This window comes from Pelobates fuscus, chromosome 5 (assembly GCF_036172605.1).
Source record: "Pelobates fuscus isolate aPelFus1 chromosome 5, aPelFus1.pri, whole genome shotgun sequence".
NCBI classification, from domain to species: domain Eukaryota; kingdom Metazoa; phylum Chordata; class Amphibia; order Anura; family Pelobatidae; genus Pelobates; species Pelobates fuscus.
The window spans coordinates 287,894,943-287,909,588 of NC_086321.1; the positions used below are offsets into that span (position 1 = coordinate 287,894,943).

Here is a 14,646-nt window from a genome sequence, read left to right on the forward strand (position 1 = left end):
TCCGCTGATGCTGCCTCTGCCTCCTTGGCTGACATCAGAAGTGATGACCTCAGCCAATCACAATGCTTTCCCATAGGAAAGCATTGGATTGGCTGAGATTGTCAATTTTGTGATCTCGGACAAGCAGGTATGTGGGTGGTGAAGCCAAACTCCTTGGCCAATAGGCATATCCTCATATAGATTAAATCAGTGCGTCTCTGAGGAAAGTTCAGTGTCTCCATGCAGAGGGTGGAGACACTGAATGGCAGTACAGCACTGCCCCAGGAAGCACGTATAGTATCCATCTGAGCAGGGGCCCCTGGAGGAATCACTGAGCTCTGCCATATAATTCAACCTACTGACAAGGTCTGTGTATGTAGTCTGCATGACATTATGCTCTTGTTGGCATCGGTCCTGACTAATAAAGCCAAAACCTATGCACATACTTTTGGTAATGTTGTGTATGGGCTATCAAATCTATTTAGGTAAGTTAACTATAAGACCTGTCAAAACCGTTTAAATGAAATGTACAGCTTAAAAAAAAAAATGGCTTAAATATCGGTCATCTGTACTTTATTTTTTTTTATTTTTTTATTTAGAATTGTCCAGGTTTATTTTGTTAGCCATCTCCTCAGTGTTTGCACAGATTTGAATATTGTTCATACAATACCTCTTGTTTATGAAAAGCAGCACGAATGATGTAAGTTATACATGCAAATATAACTGGAAATGAAGGGTTTATTATTGTAAGAATCTGACAACATATTGTATTGTGTTGCGAAAGGCCATCAGGAAAGAGTATCCTCTCAGTGCAAGTCCTTACCATGTTTTTCTCCTGGAAGATGCACACTTGGTTAGCACATTTGGTCCTGAGGACTTTTTTTTTTACCCCATTACAATAAAGTACCGTTTTTCAGTTCTAGAGCGTTTACATTCCAGGGGATTTCTCAGCAGGTGGCTCTTGCTGCAGCTGGGGCCTCTTTGTGTATGTTCTTTACAAAACATTATGTGAACATCTGACTTGTTGGTTGCAAATGTTTCTGTTGCTATCTGTCCCCCCCCCCCCCCAAAAACAAATCTCCCCTTTAATCCGAAAGACTGTCAGAATGCACATCCCTTTTTTTGCATCCTCATTTCTACCTTTTCAGTTTGAATTGTTTCCACTGCTGTTGTATTGCACAGATTTTATCTGCATATCATAGTAAACGTTTAATTGCAGATTTTAGAAATAAGAGTTTCTACCCATTATTTTATAAAGGGAAGTCCAAATGTCAAAGAAAGCAGCACATTGTTTACAAGACAGTGATCTGTGTGTTGCTCAGTTATGCACTGCATTTGATTATACATTGGTTGCAGAGATTATACAATGAATATGGTTTACAGAGCTTCAGTACAGTTTGTGACTAGTTGTAAATTGCGGAGCTCTCCAAAACATTAAAACCACTGACAGACTAAGGGACGAACATTGATTATATGGTTTCAATGGTACCCGTCAAGGGATGGGATATATTAAGTAGCAAGCAACAGTCACTTCTTTATTTTCATGTGTTGGAAGCAGGAAAAAATGGGCAAGCAAGTGACTCTGACGAGGACCAAATAGTGATGGTTAGACGATTGGGTCAGAGCATATAAAAAAAAAAATAATAAAAAACAAACAAATCCTGGTATGCAGTGGTAAACTAGGGTCAATCATGGGTGCCCATGACTCATTGATGCATTTGGGGAGCGAAGGCTAATCTCTTTGGTCCAATCACACAATTGCTTGAAACTTGATGCTGGCCATGATAGAAAGGTGTCAGAACACACCGTGCATCACAGTCTGCTGCGTAACTGCAGACTGGTAAACGTCTCCAAGATGACCCCTGAAAGCTCCTACGATTGAGCAATGGGGGAAGGTTGCCTAGTCTGAGGAATCACGTATTTTTTTATTTATTTATTTTTTCATATGGAGGGTGCATTTGCCAAATTTTACCTGTAGAGGAAATGGCAGCCAGATGCACTATGGGATGAAGGCAGACTGGTGGAGGGAAGTCTTATGCTTTGGGTAAGTTCTGCTAAAAACATGTATTCCTGAAACTATGGCTGTAAAAGCTAATTTTAGGTCCCCAGTCCCCATTGCACCATTTTAAAAAGTTAGAGAACATATCTTGTTCCCAGAACCGTGCCGGTCAAACTTGATCATCTCCGCCAATACAATGTTTTCCTATAGGAAAGCATTGTGAGCCTGTTGCACATGCACAGAAAAACTCCACACTGCGCCAATTCACATCTACTTACAGAGATTAATTGAACCAGTGCATCTCTATGAGGAACATTCCAGGCTTTCATTCAGAATGTGGAGTCCCTGAATATGCACTGACTCAGGAAGCACATTTAGTGGCTATATGAGTGCCACTAGAGGTTTTCCTAGGCATTAATGTAGACACTGCCTTTTCTCTGAAAAGGCAGTGTTTACATTAAAAGGCCTGTAGGGACAGGCTGTAGGTACTAGAACAACTTCATTAAGCTGTAGTTGTTGTGATGACTATAGTGTCCCTTTAGATGGACTCTCCAGTGCCAGGAAAACCAGTCTTCCTGGCACTGTAGGATCCTGCAGTGACCCCATCCCATGTCACTGAAGGGGTTAAAACCCCTTCAGCTACTTAGCTGAATACAGCGCTGAGGTTCCCTGGTGCTGGGTCAGGCTCCGCCCACGCTCTTCAGCCAACAGCCGGCGGGGAAGACCTAATGCGCACACGCGGTAATTGCGCGCGCATTAGACCTCCCCATAGGAAAGCATTATTCAATGCATTCCTATCGGGATTCCAGCGACACTGGAGGTCCTCATGCATAGCGTGAGGACGTCCAGTGTCATTTAAAACACTTCTTGTGTTCTAAGAAGCCGTAAGTCCTTCTAGTGGCTGTCTGATAGCCACTAGAGCAGGACTTAACCCTGCAAGGTAATTATTGCATTTTATAAAAACTGCAATATAATTACTCTAGCAGTGTTAAGGGTGATGGGATTTTGCACCCAGACCACTTCTGCCCATTGGAGTGTCGCTTTAATTTTAAAGAACCAATGTAATGGTAACTCTAACCCTAATATTGTATGTTTTTACTTAATAGGGACACCTCATTTTATTTATCTTTTTATTTTTAATATGCGTACTTTAGATTAACAGGCATATTTGTTCAGTTAACATCGCATTTTTTACTTTCGGGTGCAAGTTCTCATGAAAAGGGTTAATATAAGGGTTGTTCTGCTATACCAGCCTCTTTAATATTTCTTCCATCTCATATGAAGTAAAATGTAATTTGCAGAAGTCAGTTGCAGGGGTTAAAAAGTCTGTTGCCTTTGGGATATAGTTGATGTAGACAGTGCTGTATGCCATTATTAGAAGCAATAGCTCCTGGTTTCTGTTATTTGTCAATATCTTGGTTATTATCTTAGGAGGCCCCATATAATGTATACCAGCAGGAAATTGCTCATAACTGGAATGGTTTTATCATGCATTATCTTCCATGTGTGAATGTCCACATAATGTGACAAAATGCCCCCAATAAGCTTATACTGCGTCTGGGGCAATGTGTCTGCAATGCAATAAATGCATAATTTAATTGTTGCAAGCTGTAACACTAATCAGGATGAAATACATGGTTAGATCATTCTTATGTCTCCTTTTTAGCCTTCGAGCTAAGCATCCATTTCCTCAATATGTATGCATCTAAATGATTTTCTGCTGTTGATTTACTAGTAAACCGTATAGTTAGTTGTGCCTTGAACAGAAAATGTATTTGGCCTAGTCAGCCAATTTGTTGATTTTTGTGATTCTTTCAATTCTAGATTGGTCCTTAAAATGTATTGCATTTTTAAGTGGAATATACTCAAATTGTTAGAAAACTATTTATTTCAGTACAATGGTAAATTGACTGTTTGGAAATGGCATCTACAGAGAAAACACAGTCAGTAGATTTTCATCATTGCAATAAATGTATACAATGGCTCCTTGTATAACTATCCGATGACGCTCTATAAATTTGAGACTATACTGTGGTGTTTTGTACCACATAAGATACTGGTCACAAATTGCTTGGGAGCAAAGGGGTTTAAAGGTAATACCTATCAAAAAAAAGTCTCTCTTTTTAACACCACCCATCCTTGTTCACTGCATTGTAATGATTGCACGCTATGTATTTTTAATACTCTATTATAAAATGCGCACTCCTGTTTCTTTTATTCCAGGCCACCATAAGTCTTAAGCCAGCCGTCCGTTTTCAAGGTAGCCAAGGGGTAAGTAAAACAGTGCATTTTATCAGGTTGCGTAAGCACCCCTGAATGGGCATCAAGAAATAGTATCCAGTTTAAAAACAATGTAAAATAGCTGCAAACATTGTTTCTTTCATCAGTATGTTTTCTGCACAGATTGTTTAGAACAATTTTCTTTTTTTTTTCTCCCCCAGTGTTAGTCTCTATAAACAAGACTTGGTTTATACAGTTTTTCATACCACGACTTTTGGTTTCAAGCTGCATCTACAATGTCACTAGTGAGCACAGATTAAACTATGGATTACACGATTATATTTTTAGGATGTACCAGGGCATTTTTAGGGACTGAGAGTGTGTTTACCATACTAAAGAAAATCTTGCATGCTCGGTTTTGCTGGTAATGACGTTTGTGTAGTGAGGGAGAAAAGACACTTGTTATCGAAAACATTTCTAGCTTAAAATGCAACTTAAAAGTGTGAAACATCAAGTTTCTTTAAAGGGACACTATAGTCACCTAAATAGCTCTAGCTTAATGAAGCAGTTTTGGTGTATAGATCATGCCTTTGACTGTTCACTGCACAATTCTCTGCCATTTAGGATTTAAATTACTTTTGGTTTGTTTATGGATCCTTAGCCACACTTACCCTGGCTGTGACCGACACAGCCTGCATAAAAACAAAATGGTTTCATTTTCAATCAGATGATGCCCTACAAACTTTTAAAGTATCTCCTGCTTGTGAAAGTGAATTGAACATTAATAACACACAGAAGGCTCCTGTAGGGTCTATCAAACTCTTAACAGAGCAGGAGATAGGAAGTTTTGGATAAAACAGAATTTGCAATAAAAGAAGTTTAAACATTAAATGACTCTTTACAGGAACTGTTAAAAGGCTGTGTATGTCACATGTAAGGGGGTGTGACTAGGGCGGCATAAATAAAGTGACTTAACTCCTAAATGACAGAGCATGATAAGCGATACTGCAGGTACACGATCTATACACCAAACTGCTTTATTAAGATACTTGTTTTGGTAATCAAAGTGACCTTTTAAGTTGACTTTTTTATTATTTGCATGTGCAGAATTTTTTTTTTTTTTTTTTTTAAACAATCTACCAGTAAAAGATTGAAAGCTTATGTAAAACAAAAAAGAATATTGTGGGGAAAAAAGTGAAAAACCGCTTAGATGCAAGGCAAGCCTTTAAAAAAATATTTAACTGCAGATGCCACCACCTGTAAGCCACACACTGCTTTATCAATAAACTGATGGCAAAGCAGCAGTAAAAGTACATCCTTGTGTAGACTCAATTAAAAAGAAAAAGTGCGCATATTAGGTTAAAATACAATACATTTGAGTGCTGCAATCACCTGTGGGGTCACTCCACCACACATAAAATCAGTGAAAGTAAAATAGTATAAACGGTGAGAGCACACACAAATAGTAAATTTCTTTACCCTAGTATTCAATTAAAATCAGGAAAAAACATAGGGTAATAACGTCAAAATAAATTATAAATTGTGAATAATTTAACAAACGCACATATTACTGAGCCACTTAAAAGCTGACTCAGAGTGTTGAATGGATAAGAAGCAGTGATGGCTGGAATCAATATACATACACAAGATACATATGAAGAATTTTCTTTTCCTGCAAGAAAGGGCAGAGACTTGAAACACTGCTGCAGGTCCAGACTGAAACAAAAGGAAAATGATTTATATTTATCTTGTGCATAGGATCAATATATACAAATTCAGTCCTATAGAGAAATATTGGACACAATTTTATCTTATCCTGGGCATTTTAAAGAAGGAATAAACAAACAGTTGGCATTTGATTCCAGCCATCACTACTACTTATCCATTCAACGCTCATAGTCTGAGTCAGCTTTTAAGTGGCTCAGTAATATGTGAGTTTGTTAAATTATTCACAATTTATAATTTATTTTGACGTTATTACCCTATGTTTTTTCCTGATTTTATGTTTACAGGATTTTAATTGAATACAAGGGTAAAGAAATTGACTATTTGTGTGTGCTCTCACCGTTTATCCTATTTTACTTATGTAGACTCCCTATAATGTCCATAAGCTTTAGTTATTTATTTCTCCCCACCCCCTTTTCTCAAATGACTGCTTCCAGATTTAGCAGTCTGTAGACGCTTCCATTGCAGCTATACTTGCTGACTTTAGACTAGCTTGAAAACTGCATGGAAATCAGATGTGAGGCCTAAATGCTTTACCAGTGAGCAAATAATTTGTTTTTGAGGTGTCCATTAACATTCTTTGAGCAATGCTGGTAAACAAGAATTGCAGTTTTGTCACATGGTTTTCAGGAGCCCGACAATTTTATTTTTCCATGGAGTGTGTTTGAGAAATGGGGCAGCTGCCATAGCAACTGTATTAAAACCAACGCAATGATGGATTGGGGCTCATTCTTATGTGCTATTTTTACTTGTGAAGACAAAGACTTGCTGATTAGCACGTGTTAACCCTTGGCTTGCCAAGGCAGAATAAAAGAGCTGTGACATCTACAAATCATAAATTACCATTTTCACCACACATTCTTTAATATGTCATGAAATAAAAGGTAGACTTTACTGTGTGCGTTCTAAGAATTAGTGCTACACTCGGGGGGGAGAACAGTGGCTAGCTAATTATTCTCTTCCAGGCCAGGTTAAAAAATGTTCAGTATAATATGTTGATTCCCATACCATATTAGTAAATGGCTATATGAGTAAGTAGTGGAGAGAATGGGAAAAGAATTGCTGACCAGGTCAGATTTGTACGAATTAAAACAAACAAAACAAACAAAAACAACAGTTTTCATATGTGTCCTATACAGCACATTTCAAGTAACTCTCAGATCAGACACATCATTAACATTTGTGGTGTGTACTCCGCTTCCGGACAAACCCTTAATATCTGTTCACAGAAAGCTTTTCGCACTCCAGTGACCCCGAGCCAACCTAGCAGAACTAAAAATATCCCTTGAAAGGACTTGCAATATTTGCATGACCCAGTGAGGTCTCATTACTGAAACAAACAAATTACATCTCGGTCTTAATCACTCCCTGTAAGTTATAGTTTCACCTTCTGTCTTGTCACTTGAATTCCGCGAAAGAGATTTCCAAAGTGACCAAATTAGGATACAAAAATGAGGTTCCAAAAAAAGTTATGTAAAAAAGAAATAAAATCCCATTACAAAAAACAAAACAAAAAAACCCTCTTAAATAGTCTTTATTGATAAAGTAGGTAGGACATTTGGAATTGACACAGGATGTGATGATCAGAGATAATGGCAGCATCAGCCAGTAAATTTTAAGGTAGACTTAAAGGGGAACTGTTACATACTATTAAAAATCTTGGAAAGTATGATATCCCTTCAATCCAACAAATCTATATTAGATATGGGGGAAGAGGGGGTAGTTAAAGGTAGAAATCCACTTTATTTTATTTTTTATTTTTTTTTATCTCGTGCAGTATCTACCTGTACTGAACTGAATTTTGATGCCAATTGCGAAGTCTTTAATATAAACCCGAAGGAAAAAAGGTTGTGTTTCTATTGAATGTGATGCGAAATTAGTGTGCTTAATGTAGTGGTTCTGCTATCATTGTTATGGTACTTTTTGAAAGTAAACCAAAATGTTCAAAGTCTATCTGTTCCTGTCCAAATCAATAAATTAAATTGCGTATATACGCTGAAGTAATTAAGTCTGACACACGAGGTTCAGGTTAAAATAACTTCGAGAAAGTTTATTGGCAAGTGAAGTAAAAGCGGGCGCGCAGGCCCTTTTAAGAGGCATTTTGCGTCATCATTGATTATTAGAATATCAGCAAATAAACATCATCAATTGGATTAATTGTTAAGTGACGGGGTTAGTGTCTTACCTATTGGTTCGTAAAATTAAGAGGTTAGTCCCGTGCCCACCCATCAGAGGTGGGATTATTCTGGACACGGGTGGGGGACAAGGGGGTCCTAAGCGTCATTTTACACGGTCAATGATATCAGGCTTTATGTCCAGGTGCAAGGTCTCTTATGAATAGAACATTTCATTACTACTGTATTCTGTGGCCTTCAAACTGTACTATCTTACAAGCTCTAAGGAGTAGCCAGCAAGTCTTAAGGAGTAGCCAGCACCTCCTGGTACTTGTCCTTGAAGGAAACACGGTCTTTGTCTACTGTATTAATTGGGTTGAGAAGTTCAGTCACGTAATGTAGTTTTAAAATGAACAAGTTAAGTCATGAGGACAAAATGGGGGATTGAAGAAGTCAGGTTAGGAGGACAAAATGGAGGACGAAGTCACAATATAAAGTTAAAATGGAGTTAGTACAATAATTCAATACAAGTACAATAAGGATTTTTAATAATTCCACATCAGTCCCCCCTATGAAATGTTAGATTCTAAGAGATAAAACTTTATTATATTAGTATCAGAAGACGTGTTAACCCAAAGGCACAGAAACCCCGTGGCCGCTAGCTAGGCGTTAATGCAAAGTGCAAGGCTGTCCCTAGATCTGACCCTAATAGGCTAACCATCCGTCAGTATGGCTCTCGAACGCTTCACACCCAAGGGTATCCCATGGCAGCTAACCCACCACTTCTCCACATGGGGCCTTTACCATTCACTGACAGATGCTGTCCCTGAGCTAGTCCCTTCCTAGAATTCCTGCACTTCATCAACAAAAGGGAATGTTTGCAGCGGCAGACAGGGTGAGTTGATGTCTTGGAATTCTTGGTCATCAACTTCGAGATGGGTCAAAGTGGGTGCTGCTTGGTCAACAGTCTTCATGAGGGATTTTCTCAGACATGGGAGGACACAACAAAAGAGAAGAGCAAAAATGAAAAGAAAAATTAGTATAGCCATACCAATCTGCATTAAAGCCTTTTGCCATCCTGTCATCCAACCAAACCATCTTTCCCAGGGATCTTTTATCCCAGAATTCCTTTTTAACTCTTCAGACAGGTCATTTAATTTTTCTATAGCTAGTGTGACTTTACCATTAGGGCCTGTGTTTTCTGGGATGTAGGTACAACATGTCATAGTGTCGGGCAAAATCTTACAAACCCCTCCTTTTTCGGCTAAGATCATATCTAGGGCCATTCTATTCTGGAAAGTCATTTGGGATGTGGCCTGCAACTGTTCGGCCAACCCCTGGAGGGCGTCTCTGGTGTAATTGACAAAACGCTGTTGATTATAATAAATGTAATTTATCCAATTTAGATTCTTGTTTGCGGTAACTATGGTAAAAATTGATTCAAATCCTGCAGCAACCTCATCTCTTGCTTTAAACTCATTGGGTACCCCCCTAGGCACCCCGATGGCATCAATGTAAATGTGAGGGTCAAAACTTCCTTTTACTGGGGCTTCACGTTTAACCTTAGTGTGGCTGGGCCCATGGGTGTTGAGGTGTGTGTCAGAGATAATGTGGATAGGCATAATGGCCTTAGTCAACGTACACTCCCCCCACCACGCTGTGTCCATTCTGGATCTCAGCTGTAAATCCCCACACAACCAGTAAATGTCTCCTAGTGACCTAGTATGGTGTTGCAGCAAGCGTACAGGAACAGTTCTGTATGTAGCACAATAACCTTTGGAAAAGTTACCCACAAATCTACCAATACCATCGTACATGGCATAGCAAGTGTAATTACCTTTATATACGGTAATACCATCAGGGGGTTTGACGTCTTTGGCTAGAAGAGGATACTCCTTTGTCCATGCAATACATATGGACCTGTTAAAATTATAGTGATAGGCAAAAAGGCTTAAAATACATTCTTCTATATCTACAGGTAGGATTAAAGGTACGGTACCCAGGTGAGGCCGGGCACCGCCACACACATAACATGCGGTTCTATTATGCTTATTAGCATTATATTTCATCCATTCTAACCATAAATTTACATCATTAAAACCTGTTTCAGCGGCCATGGTATCTTCAAAAGTGGGGTTAGCAATGGCCATCATGTCCTGAAAGGTCTGGATATGAGGTTTTAATGGGTTAGGGACCATATGGGTGGCCCCTTGCCACTCAGAAGAGTTGCACATATCTTTAAGGTAGAAATGCCCTAACTTCTTATAGGAACCCTTTTTCCAATACATTCCCATCACATACTGGTCTGCATCTGTTGGGCTTGGATGCTCGATATTAAGAATTAATTTCATTGGTGTACTCCCCCCAGGCTTCCTCAAAGTCATCCTCTGGAGGAGGGATCTACCCTGATCATCTACTTTAGATACGGCACTTTTTGGTTTGTAACCCCAGGCAGGCCCGGCATTCCATCCCGCTGCCCCCCAATGATCACAATTGTGCCCCCATTGTTTGTCAACTACACAAACATATGGGTCTTTCGAATGAGGGATATCTCTATAGATGCTCTGGATTTGTGGTGTGGGAAATGGGCATTCTACAATATCACAATAGTCAAAGGTATAAGTAGCCACCTGGGTGCACGATGAATTATACCAGAAGGTATACCCACTAATGTCTTTGGTAATGGCTACTTGCTGGGCCTTCATAAGGCTAATTAAGGAGAAGATGTACCAGAGATACATGTTTGTGCGATATTCGCTTCCTCTGGGGCAGGAGATTTCTTGCAGTGGGAAGCGTGGACCCAATTTGGCCTACCGGCCAATTTGACGGAGGTTGCGGTAATCAGGAGAACTTGGAATGGACCGTCAAATCTTGGTTCTAGGGTATTTTTCCGCACAAACTTCTTAACCAGGACCCAATCTCCGGGAAGTAGGTTATGGGAACCTGTATCCAATTCGGGATCTGGAATTGAAGAAAAAACTTGGGCATGTATTTTGTTTAGGACATTTGCAAGTTCAGTTACATAGTCTACTAAAACATCTGATTGGAGTTGCAACTGCTGCGGATAATAACAACCTAGTCTGGGTGCTGTCCCAAATAGAACCTCATATGGGGATAATGAATGCTTCCCTCTAGGTGTGTGCCTAACACTGAATAGAGCTATTGGTAGGCTTTCTGGCCAGGGCATCTTTGTTTCTTGTGACATTTTTAGCATTCTGGTTTTTAGAGTGCCATTCATGCGCTCCACTTTACCACTACTTTGTGGGTGGTAAGGGGTATGGAAGGCTAGAGTCACCCCTAGAGCAGTCCAAATTTCTTTAGTCACAGTTGCTGTAAAGGCTGGGCCTTGATCACTCTCAATGACTTCTGGGAGTCCGAATCTGCATACAATATCTGTAATTAGGCGCTTTGCGGTTGTCTTTGCAGTGATATTGGCCACTGGGTAGGCTTCTGGCCAGCCTGAGAACATGTCCACTATTACTAGTGCATATTCATGGGGCCCACTCTTGGGCATTTGGATGTGGTCAATTTGAATTCGCTGGAAGGGGTACATGGGCTTTGCCAGGTGTTTCGCAGGCACCTTAATTGGTCTTCCTGGATTGCATTTTGCACAGATGACACAGGCCTTGCAAAAGCTATTGATCAATGTTGTGATTCCAGGTGCTTCATAATACTTCTGTATGAGGGCGGCCATCAATTCTTTTGACAGGTGTGCAGGCCCATGTGCCCATTGGACCACTGCTGGGTATAAATTTCTGGGAAGACAAAATTTGAAGTTGTTGTAATATATTCCGTCCTTTTGGATAGCTCCTTTCTTTTTCCATTTCTGGATTTCCTCAGGAGTGACTGCAGCTTGTTGTTCTTGTAAGATTCGCAAATCAGTAGGAAGAGTTTGCAAAGCAAAAATAGGGACTTCTTCTTCTTCTTCTTCTTCTTGTCCGGACACTTCTTCATCCACTTCCTGCAGATCCCTGGCCGCTAACTTAGCAGCTTGATCAGCCAAATGGTTGCCCTTTGCTTCATCTGTATCCAATTTCCCATGGGCCTTGACTTTCAAAACGGCCACTTCTTTGGGGAGTAGGAGGGCATCCATTAGCTCCTTGATTGCAGTGCTGTGTTTGACTGGTGTACCGGCGGTGGTAAGAAATCCTCTAGTCTTCCAAATTAGGCCGAAGTCATGTGCCACACCCAGAGCATATCTTGAATCTGTATAGATGTTGGCACGTTTTCCTTCGGAAATTTTGCATGCTGAAGTCAGAGCCTGTAATTCAGCTTCTTGCGCAGACATTGCTGGCGGTAAGGATGATGATTTAATGACTTCATCTGTTGTGGTTACGGCATATCCTGTGTGATATGTTCCTCCTTCATCGGCATATCTCGATCCGTCCACAAACAGGGTAAAATCCGGATCTGGTAATGGGTTCTCATGCACAGTTGGTAAATGCACTGTTTCCATTTTCATCTGTTCAAAACAGTCATGAGGTGTTTCTGGGTCATAATCATTCTTTATGACCAGGTCTTGAAATTCCTTTTCCAGGAAATGGCGTGGCCATGCTTCTAGAAGGTCAGTTGTTGGATATTTGGCAATACCATTTTCCTGTAGCTGTTCTTCATTCATGGTGGCCCATAGTTTTGCCATGGGCCCAAGATCATTCCATGACCTTGTCTTCAACTTGGTAACAGGAATATGTGGGATAGCGGTATCCCAATGGCGGTAGAGGTAGTTGAGTTGTTGAGGTAGCTGGACCAAGACCATGCTATTACCTTCAGAGTCACAATAGAAGTCTTGTGCAGTGAGCTTTACATCGGTCCAGTGGTAAAGCTCATCTTCATAGCAAGGTTCGGGAGTAATGTTTGGCTTGTACCACATGGTACAGAAGGCGTAATCCGGGCCTTCACAAAGAGGTGTCTCATCTTCATGAAATGACAAATGTGGATGCATGACTTTCTTGATACATCCACAGAGCAGGTAGATGTAGGTTTCATCTGTGATAAATCCATAATAGATACCCCCCTCAGGGAGTGGAAGAAGAGTGGACGGATTAAGCACTTGACATCTTTGGATGGAAATGTTGTCAGGCAAAAGAAGATGACACTGTAGGCGCAGGTGTCTGGCTGGAGACACGTGCTTGAGCTGGACTTGGTTGACGATGGCAGAGATGTCATGAGGGGCCAAAACAACCAGAGGGTGGCCAAGGACCAGGTCTGAGGTCCTCTCTATGAGTTCTCTTGCAGCAAAAACAGCCCTGAGACAGGAAGGAGTCCCTCTGGCCACAATGTCCAGTTGACATGAGAAATATCCAATAGGCCTCTGGCGGCCTCTTAAGTCATTAGTTTGGGTGAGCACCCCTGTTGCGTGGCCTTGTCTTTCAGAGACAAACAATTTGAAGGGTTTGGAGTAGTCAGGTAGGCCCAAGGCAGGCGCAGAAGCAATGGCCCGTTTTAAAGCATCGAAATTGGCCAGGGCTTCATTGGTCAGACAGAACGGGTCAGACTTAAGAGCATCATAGAGAGGTTGCATAAGCAGAGAGGCTTCTGGGATCCATGCTCTGCAGTAGGAAATGAGGCCTAGGAAGGCATGAAGAGACTTTGAAGTCCTTGGAGGTGGAATGTCCAAAACAGCTCTTACCCGGTCCCGAGTAAGATGTCTGGTACCTTGAGATAGGCAATGTCCAAGGAAGATCACTGAAGATTGACAGAATTGTAGCTTGATGAGTGAAGCTTTGCATCCTTGTTCTGCCAAATAGCAAAGGAGACTAAGTGAACACCTTTCAGTAGTGGGTACATCATCTCCACATAGCAATAGATCATCCACATACTGAAGCAGGACAACTTCTGGGTGCTCAGCTTGCCATGGGTCAAGGATGGTGCCCATGGCCTTAGCAAATTGACTTGGAGAATTTTGTGCCCCTTGGGGCATGACAGTCCAGGTATACTGTTGCATCTCATGAGTGAAAGCAAACAGGTATTGACAGGATGGGTCCAGTGGGACACTGAAAAAGGCATTGGCCAGGTCAATAACTGTGAAGAATTTTGCAGATGGTGGGACTCCAGAGAGCAGAGTATGGGGATTTGGTACAAGAGGGGTGTCCAGGACAGTAGCTTCATTAACAGCACGGAGATCCTGAACCATCCTGTACTTCTCTGGCTCACCCTTTGGAGTTTTCTTTTTCACAGGAAATAACGGGGTATTGCATTCAGATTTACATTTTACCAGGGCACCCTTCTCCAAGAGTGCCTTGATGTGGACAGAAATTGCAGCGGACTGTGCTGGTTTTAACGGATATTGTGGTTTTCTTGGTAACTTAGCCCCTGGAATAAGCTTTACCACCACAGGGGGAACATTTAGGTGACCTATGTCCTCTGGGCCTGAGGACCATAACTTAGCGGGCACCTGTGTTTTTAATTCCTCTGGGAAATTGGACCTTAATTCTGCTGCCCCCTCACGGGGCTTTTCTAAATGCAGCATCAGAGGCAAAGAGCATAGGGCTGAAGTGTCTGATACAGACAGAGGTGTAAACATTTCTACCTGCCCATCCGGGGTAAAAGTGATGGATGCTTGCAGGCGTGAGAGGACATCAGCACCTAACAGGTTAATGGGGCATGTGG

At 41.0% G+C, this 14,646-nt stretch overlaps 1 protein-coding gene across 1 annotated transcript in view; it reads left to right on the forward strand.

The window, feature by feature from the left end:
- ELL (elongation factor for RNA polymerase II) overlaps window positions 1–14,646 on the forward strand; it is a 118,546-nt gene that overhangs the window by 63,076 nt on the left and 40,824 nt on the right. The window contains exon 2 of the mRNA XM_063455406.1: window positions 4,202–4,249. Within this exon, the coding sequence (XP_063311476.1) occupies window positions 4,202–4,249 (48 nt within the window). The remainder of the gene's footprint in view (window positions 1–4,201; window positions 4,250–14,646) is intronic.